The sequence below is a fragment of the Chlamydomonas reinhardtii genome, chromosome 8, assembly GCF_000002595.2.
Source record: "Chlamydomonas reinhardtii strain CC-503 cw92 mt+ chromosome 8, whole genome shotgun sequence".
Classification (NCBI taxonomy): domain Eukaryota; kingdom Viridiplantae; phylum Chlorophyta; class Chlorophyceae; order Chlamydomonadales; family Chlamydomonadaceae; genus Chlamydomonas; species Chlamydomonas reinhardtii.
Genome location: NC_057011.1, coordinates 1,973,846 through 1,982,337, shown reverse-complemented (window position 1 = coordinate 1,982,337; position 8,492 = coordinate 1,973,846). Strand labels below are relative to the sequence as shown.

General features: G+C 61.2%; 2 protein-coding genes across 2 annotated transcripts; both read left to right on the top strand.

Moving 5' to 3' along the window:
- Positions 1-4,074: 4,074 nt before the first annotated feature.
- CHLRE_08g367876v5 (uncharacterized protein) lies at positions 4,075-4,863 on the top strand. The gene has a single exon (XM_043064967.1). The coding sequence runs from the start codon at positions 4,192-4,194 to the stop codon at positions 4,381-4,383; it is 192 nt and encodes a 63-aa protein (XP_042921968.1). The 5' UTR covers positions 4,075-4,191; the 3' UTR covers positions 4,384-4,863.
- Positions 4,864-5,554: 691 nt separating this feature from the next.
- Positions 5,555-8,488, top strand: CHLRE_08g367850v5 (uncharacterized protein). The gene is made up of 3 exons (XM_043064966.1): positions 5,555-6,005; positions 6,092-6,861; positions 7,013-8,488. The coding sequence occupies exons 1-3, from the start codon at positions 5,873-5,875 to the stop codon at positions 7,391-7,393; spliced, it is 1,284 nt and encodes a 427-aa protein (XP_042921967.1). The 5' UTR covers positions 5,555-5,872; the 3' UTR covers positions 7,394-8,488.
- Positions 8,489-8,492: the final 4 nt, after the last annotated feature.

The window sequence follows — 8,492 nt, the reverse complement described above, 5'->3', positions numbered from 1 at the left end:
CTCAAGCAAGTTGGCCAGCACCCGGCACTCGCAGTTTGTGAGCACCTTGATCCGGCTGGCAGTATGGGTCAGCATCCTGCTGATGTTTATCTCGCTCAAGGTAATCAAGTGGACAGACGCGCTAACCATTTTCCCCACTGCCAAGGCAGCGGACTGCATCGATGAGCTCCTGAAGCTGGGGCTGCACCATTGCAGGGGCGAGTCGGCATGACAACATTGTGGGTGTGGGCTGGATTGCCAGCAAGTCCTTGTGCCCCTCTCAGTGGGGCAAGCACAAGGACTTGCTGGCAAATCAGCCCACACCCACAATGTTGTCACACCCACTCACTGTTGTATAGGCGCAGCTCCAGCTTCAGGAGCTCGTCCACGCAGTCCGCTGCCTTGGCAGTGGGGAAAATGGTTAGCGCGTCTGTCCACTTGATTACCTTGAGCGAGATAAACATCAGCAGGATGCTGACCCATACTGCCAGCCGGATCAAGGTGCTCACAAACTGCGAGTGCCGGGTGCTGGCCAACTTGCTTGAGCTCCAACATATCAAGTTCATCCAGGTTATCAGTGTTGTGTCACCCAATACTAGCACAGCAGGTGAGTGACACAGGCATGGCGAATTCCCGATATGTTCCACAGATAGAGCCGTATACTCACCAGCAGCTTTTGCGGTTATCACTGACCCCCATGCTGATTGCCTAATGTATTGGCAACTGGACGACTTTCCGCCACATTACTGTACTCAGTACCTTCTCTGCAAACCCCTAACAAACATAACCAGCTACAAATGTGACTAGTGGAGTCATGCAAGTGTTCAATATTCTTTGGCCAGAACGCGTTGGGACTGGGCTTTTGCCCCCCGCTGGGGTGAGAGGCACGGGTGAGAGGGCTAATATGAAGACCCTGTTTCAGCCATAAATGGTTGATGCTGCCTGTGTTGAAGTAAGAGCGGTGCTTGACCCACTCCAGGAAAGAGTGTGCCCCCAGGGAGGCACCCGTGTGATGGCAACAAAACCCCCTGGGAGATTGTCCTTCAAGGATGCCGCCACGTCTATGGACTCGTCTAATCTTGGCCCCTATACATGGCTTACTGATGCTTGAGGGACATACAATCGCCCAGAGGGTTTTCACCCAACCCAGTCACACCTGGGGCGGTGCCCATACACGCGGCACCGCCCAAAGCCCAAACCATCCCAAATGCCATGATACGTCATAACTCAGCCCCTGGCCACGCATCTTTGTGGACGTTTTGCGCCGATGATCGATGGGGAGGGGGGGCATTAGGGGGAGGGGCACTTCGTCCCCCTGCATAAGATGCAAGCATCGCACGGTAGCATAGATATCAGCTTATAACCCGGGAGGCCCTCAGGCACTGGTTATTGACTCAAAATATATCTCTTACTGGATAGTTACATGACACACAACCCGCTGTACAATTTCAGAGCCAAAGGACGTGCGATAAGCAGCGGAGCAAGACCGTTTTGTATGATATCACTTAACGTTGACTGCTCCCGCTCTGCTCCGGCTCCTGCCACCTTTATCTAGGGCGCCCCATCTCACAAACGCATAGCCATTGTGTGTAATGTCCCAATTATGCAGGCGCCCGTGTCCCAATGGTGAAGGGAGGAAACACGAAGAACCATGATGGAGTGTGCGTGATGAAGGCATTCAGTAAAATAATAGATGCATGCACGGTAATCAATTCCTACAACTTGAATAACGGGCCGACATTGGTGGGCCCAATGTATAATCATGTATCTCTCATGGGTTTAGGCTCAATCAAGCGCACTTCGGCTCGACTGTGCCCGTACATACCCATTGGGCTCACTGGCTCACCAAAACCCGAGGCGAGCGCAGACGCCCACTTGACCAGCAAGTCGATACAATCCCTATGGCCTGAGAGCGTGGGGGAGACAGGGGATACCTTTTTGGAGTTTGGGAACCCCCCTCATCCGCCCCCAAGAAACCCCGCATGGCAAGGCCTGTACGACAGTGGAGGGTCTGTCGAACAAGGAATCTGGCCCACATTTTTGGGGTCAAAGGGAGCACAATTATGGACTGTGGCCACAGCGCGGGTGAGACCGGGTTTTGGTTTCACCGCGTGCAGTCCCGGGGGTGTGTTTCCCCAGCCAAACCCGAGGAGGCCCGGCTCGATTCAGTGCCCCCGTGTTACTGTAATGACCTAATATGTGATAACAGATGATTCCCGGAGCAATCTGCAGATTGCGGAGGAATGTGTCACCTCCAAAACTGTGCGTCTGTCTGTCTGTGCGTGCGTATACGGCACAATCCCGAGGGCGCTCGCCCTTCCGCTCGCCGCGGCCGCGCGGCCGGCGGTGATATGCAGTGTTGTAGCACTCGCATACTAGATATGCACGATATCAAAAATGGGGGCGCGGCGCCGGCCGCGCGCGGAGAAAACAGGTCGCGACGGTTTCGCGAGCATAAAAACGTTGCGAGCGGTCCCGCGCGCACTCCGGCGCGAGCCCGCGCCGATATGTGCATAATATGAATTCAACATATCATTTACTGATATACAATCGCATCAGCGGGGCGCCGGGCGATCGGGAGAGCGAGTTTGGGAACAATGCTCGGCAAATTTCCAGAAGCTGCCTCGCGCCAGGCTGCTCGCCCGGCCTCCAGCCCAACACCGGTCGGTGTCGAGACATTAATAGAAGCGTTTGGGCCGGCCAGCAGGCTCGGGCGGCATAGTTCACCGCGTCGGCATTTTTAGCATTTCCCACGCCGAGGTCTGCGCCGCGGCCGCACGAAGCTGCCGTTGGGTCGCAAGTGTTGCGAAGATATCAATTGCAGCGCGTTAAGGTCACTCGGCGCGCACTCCGAGCAGTGCTTCCGCGCCTGCACACGCCTTCCCCTTTCCACCCTGCCACCCCGTGGGCACCCGCGCTCAGAACGGCGGACCCACAACACCGCGCGCCCTCCCCGCTGCTTGCCTTCCGTGCCTGGCCCTCGACAGCGCTCCCAGGCGTCCGGCGGCAGCCCATGCCAGCCAAGGAAATGCCCAAACCCACCCCCACACACGCCCCTGCACCCCCACCCTCCCCAAGCGCCGTCCAAGCTACCTCAACCTCCCCCCCCCTCCAAATTGCTCCGGGGGGATGCGTCAGCATCCCGTCATGTAGGAATGGTATTGGGCTGGGACCACGACCGACCCGCAGGGCCGCGACCCGTTGGGCCCCGCTTGGGCCCCGCTTGGGCCCCGCCGGGCCCGGCACCCGAGGCGTGCTTTGGCGGCCACGGAGAGCGGTGCCGGCTCCATCTTACACGCACGCATTGTTGTGGTTGAGTCTCTCCACCCAGTCCGACCCCCCACACGGCACGTAATCGCACGTGGCACTAATGTAGAGCGCACCTGGATTTTCTCGTCTGGAGCGCCATTCTCCATGGCTGCCGAAGCACGCCCCGGGTGCCGCGTTACGATGCCACCAGCACAGCCCCGGCGGGGCCTGCTGCATATCGAGGCGGGGCGGGCGCCGCACATCCTCATCATGCTTTGTAAGTCAGCTGGTGTATTGTAATTGGCAAAAGGACTGCAACGCCAGGGGTAACGCCAAGTCACCGACTTCATGGCTTGCTGACAGTTGCGTACTGCCTAAGCTCTACAGTATACGCGTGCCGTGAGCGTGCAGTCCACGGTGCAGTCTACGAAGCTTGCGACGAGCGAGCTACTGCTCGGCGCTACTCGCGCACAATAGTCTGGAGCCTAGTTGGCCACCGCCACAACAAAGCAAACTATCAATTCGAGTCCTGCTTCTGATAACACAGCGCTGTTGACAATATCTATTTTGCACCGACCGCGCTGAACGACAGGGCAGAATTGCGCGCGACAGCATGCCATACCACGATGCCATACCCTATGTCAGTGTTTCGGCCCCTAACCTCACTGACCCCCCCTAAACCCCCCCCCCCTAATCCCCCCCCCCGCACCCACCTGCCCCCTGCCACGCTGAACGACAACATCGCGGACGAGCGTGAGTGATAGAGCTGAATGAGGAATGGTTTGGGAGCATGCAGGGCAGGGCGCTCCAAGGCAGGTCCGTGGTTCCATGGAACGTACATTTCTAAGTAAGTACTCAGCCAAACTCAACCTCAGCTTTACCATTTGCTGCCGTTTTCTCCCACACAGACAAGGAGAACCGGATGACCGGAGCAACAAGAGGACTAAGACGGCCAGTGCCGGCATGGCCAAGGCGGCCGCGGGCATGGGCAAGGCGGTGGCGGGCGTGGGCAAGGCGGCCGTGGCAAAGCCCGGTGACGCACACAAGAACATGGCTGCACGTCTCTCAGCAGCAGCTGGGCAGGCGGCCGCGAAGGCCACGGAGGCGGCCGTCCAGAAACAGGCGGCCGCCGCAAGGCAGGCGGCTGCTGCTTAGATGCGTGATGCTGGCAAGTTTGTGCCACTTGCTTGGAGCGTCGCAACGCCGGTAGAGAGCCGGGGGCTGGGGGCAAGGCGAAACATGCACGGGTAAGGCGGGGCGGGCTAGACGGGGCATGCACAGGCAAGGGCGGGGCAAGGCGAGGCATGCACGGGTAAGGGCGGGGCAAGGCCGGGCACGCACCGGGGGGTGCGGGGCAAGGCTGGGCACGCACGGGTAAGGGCGGGGCAAGGCGGGGCACGCACCGGGGAGTGCGGGGCAAGGCGGGGCACACACCGGGGAGTGCGGGGCAAGGCGGGGCACGCACCGGGGAGTGCGGGGCAAGTAAGGCGGGGCGCGACCACTGCGGTCTTGTAACAGCTGTTGGATGCCTGCAGTGCCTCTCTAATGGACGGGACGGGGGTCGTAGGGCAGCCGCAGTTACCATGTTCGCCGCAGAGTTGGCATCGCGGCCTTCATGTGTAATGTTCAGCCGGACAGCATCTGAGCCTGTCTGATATACCTGCGTGCTGAACCGGCCCCGCCCCCAAACCGGACTGAACCTGGGCCAGGCTTACCCACGCAGTCTCGCAGTGTTGGCACATTTGAACGCATGGAAAGGGGTGTTCCTGAGAGGCTTCGCCCCCGCCCGCCCTGAATCGCTAGCGCAGTGCTGCGCTCGGGGCGGGGCTCAGCCCAAAAACGCCGGTGTGCGCGTGGATTGAAGGTTGCGGGGCGGGCCAACCTTCATTAAACTGGTGGATCATAGCTAGCTGCTGTGAGGTGCAGTATGGGGTATGGCCATACATGACCAGCCGCCGCGCGCTCATGCCTTGACGTCACAACCAAACGGGAAACGGCTGCAACGTCACAACCAAACGGGAAACGGCTGCAGTGTCGCGGTCGTGATGGTCGTCTGGTGAGTCAAGCAAACATTCATATCATAGGGTACTCCTTGCTTGCGAGTATGTGACAGCAGCAGCAGGGTCACTGACGGCGCCTGCTGAGGTAGGGACGGCGGCTTCGACAACGACCTGCTGCTCCAACTGACGACATGCATCATGTCGTGCGTGTGCTAGACCACGCACTTGCTTGCTGGACCCTCGCTCGTTTATTTGTGGGACCGTTAGTTGCCGCCGCCGTCTTTTGGCATTACAAGTAGCCCTGCACTGTATGTGTACGCAGATGTCCTACTTGGAGCTAGCTACTGCCCAAACCGTACGCAAGGCGGGTGCTTCGCCGCGGGGTGTTTGTGTTGGGTAATTATTGCGATTGAGGGCACGGGTCGTGCTCGGAGTTTTGCTGCCTCGGCTCGGGCCTCCCTCCAGCTGGCCGCAACTGCTTGCCGGCGTGGCGTGGGGTTCTGGCGGTTGCGTGCATTGACTTGACTAAAACCAGCTCTGCGCGTGGCGCCTGCTGCCCTTGACAGGGCCCGATGTGTCCGCGTCCCAACGGCACGACACGCATACCTGAGCATGACCCTGCTGAACCCAAGCTGAGTGCATCTATGGCGAGGGCGCACAGCAGCAGCACGGACTCAGACGAGGAGCCCGCCGCCGCGGCCGCCGCCGACGCTGCCAACGCCGCCGACGCCGCCAACGCCGCCAACGCCGCCAACGCCGCCAACGCCGCCAACCAACGCCGCCAACGCCCTGCTGCCTCACGGCAACAGCAGCTGTCCCAGTAGCAGCACATCGGACGCAGAGCCTGCTGCACCCTGCTGCAGTGGCAATTGCTCCTCGTTTTTCTTCCGCCTCGCCGGCTACCTCCACCAACGGCGGCCCCAGCGCCGGCACACCGCCGGGCAAGGATGAGCACACCTCCACCGCCGGCGGCAGCTCCTCTTCCGCCGCTTCATCATCGCAAGCAGAGCTGCTGGAGTGCGGCGGTGGCGACCGCAAGCCCTCCTCCACCTCCTCGTACCCAGCTAGCCGTGTTGGTGAAGTTGCTGGCACCGACATTGGCGGCGCTGCTGACGTTCTGCCGGTGCTTGCGCCGTCGGCGGCGGCTGTACCGCTGCTGGCGGCGGGTGGACCCTACCGGCCGCACATGAGGTTCGGCGGGGCGGCGGCGGTGGCGGCAGCGGCGGCGGATCCCGATGCCACCGGTGATGATGACGAGGATGACGCGATGTCTCTTGTGAACAGCTTATTGATGGCGCTGCTGGTACCGCCGCTAACCGCGGCGGTATGCGGCAGCGGGGGTGAGGAGCAGCAGCAGCCGGCGCAGGAGGATGAGACCGAGACGCCGCAGCTGCTGCTGCAGCAGCCGCAACACCAGCAGCAGGCGGCGGCTATGGCAGTGGCGGCGGCTACGGCGGCGGCGCCGAGCCCGACGCCGCCGGCGGCGGTGCGGCTGCCGGCACCCAGCCCCCTGTACGGCAAGGTCACGCCGTACCGGCCGGCGGCGGCGGTACCAGAACCAGAGGCGCCCGCGCCCAAGCTCGTATCTGCCCGGCCACCGCCGCCGCCGCAGATGCAGCGCGTGCCGCTTCAGGTGGGTGCGCCGGCAGCGGCGGCACACCGGCGGGGTCTGGTGGCGGTGACGGAGGAGATGCGGCGAGGCGGGCGGATTGTCAAGTGCCTGGCTCAGCAGCAGCAGCAGCAGCTACAGCAGCCCGCGCCGGCGCCGCTGGCGCCACTGCCAGGCCGGCTCGCTCCTGACTGCCGAGGAGATGAAGGGCGTCAAGGTGCTTCCGCGCGTGGCCCTGGCGACAGTAGTGGCGCAGGCGGTGGTGCAGGGCGTGGTGCGGCGGCCGGCAGTGCCAGTGCCGGTGCCGGTGCCAGGGGCGGTGCCGGGGGCGGTGCCGGTCGTGGTGGGCGGCGGGCGCATCCAGGTCCTGAACCTGGATGCCTACCTGTACCACCAGCGGCAGCAGCAGCAGCGGCGGCAGAAGGTGGCGGCGCAGATGGACCGCTGGCCGCAGCAGCGGCGGCAGCAGTACGAGCAGGACCAGCAGCAGGAGCAGCCGTGGTCTGAGGACGCTGGGGTGTGGCAGTGGCTGCAGGACCCGCGCAATCCCTGGTAGTACGTATGGGTGGCATACGCTTTGACAAGGCGTGCTGGGATATGTTCGGTGTTAGCTGGGGAGTTTGGACTGAGGGGAAGGAGCAGGCTAGCCATCTAGGCCTCGTGCCTGCCCGTCTCAGGACAAGGGAATTGCAGTGGCAGATGTGCGTGATTCACAATTGGAGAATTGAATAACACATGTCACGTGCGTGACTTACTTGCTATGGCGCTGGCACGCGCCCGGCACGAGATAGATTGCTGTGCCTGTCCTTGGACCGCAGAATGTGTGGTAGGCAGTAGTAGTCTGGGCAGTACCCAACCGACTACTGGTGTGGCGCCACTGCATTGATCGAGACGGGGTGCGCGCACGTAATCCTGTGGCCGCAGAACAATGTGGCGCATGTATGAGTTGCATGTGTGAGGTTCCGTGCGGCTGATTATATGTCGGCGCATTATCAGTTTCTCACTGTATCAGGAGGTGTGAGCCCTCAAGACTGGGATTGGTGATTGAGACCGCGTACGGTACATACCGTACCGTACCGTAGTGTTGCTTGTGTTCGCCTTTCTGAGCATTATTGCTTTTGGGCGCATGGCGATTGGACGTGTGCGTGATCAGGGACGGAGAAGGCATGGGGGCACGGTATGTGTGGGACGTGCATGCAAGACAGCGTGCGTGACGGGGGTCAGTTCTGCAGAGGGCGGAGGCGGGCGGAGGGGCCGAGGTGGAGAACCGAGAACAGCAATGTGACAATACCGTAGCGAAGGTGCGCATCGTGGGTGTGCATGTGCAAGGAGGTTAGGAATTGCCAAGAAGGTGGGATGGTGGTCCTGCGTGGTCAACTGCAACATAGAGGATGGCGATGAGCGCTGGCTTGTGCGATATGATGGGAGTAGCAGGGCCTGCTAGTGATTGTGTATGAGGGGGTTGGTTTGAGTTCGGGGATTCTGAAGTTACTGAATTTACAGAGGCGGGGTGGGACTGGGTGGGCGTGATTGCGCAGGCGGCTAGCGTTGCGCAAGGGTGCCGCAGGTCCGAATGACACGGACTGTACGGCGGAGTTCAGACGGTGTCGTATCGTAATCTGGCATGTCCCCTCTGTAACATCCGCATTCATATC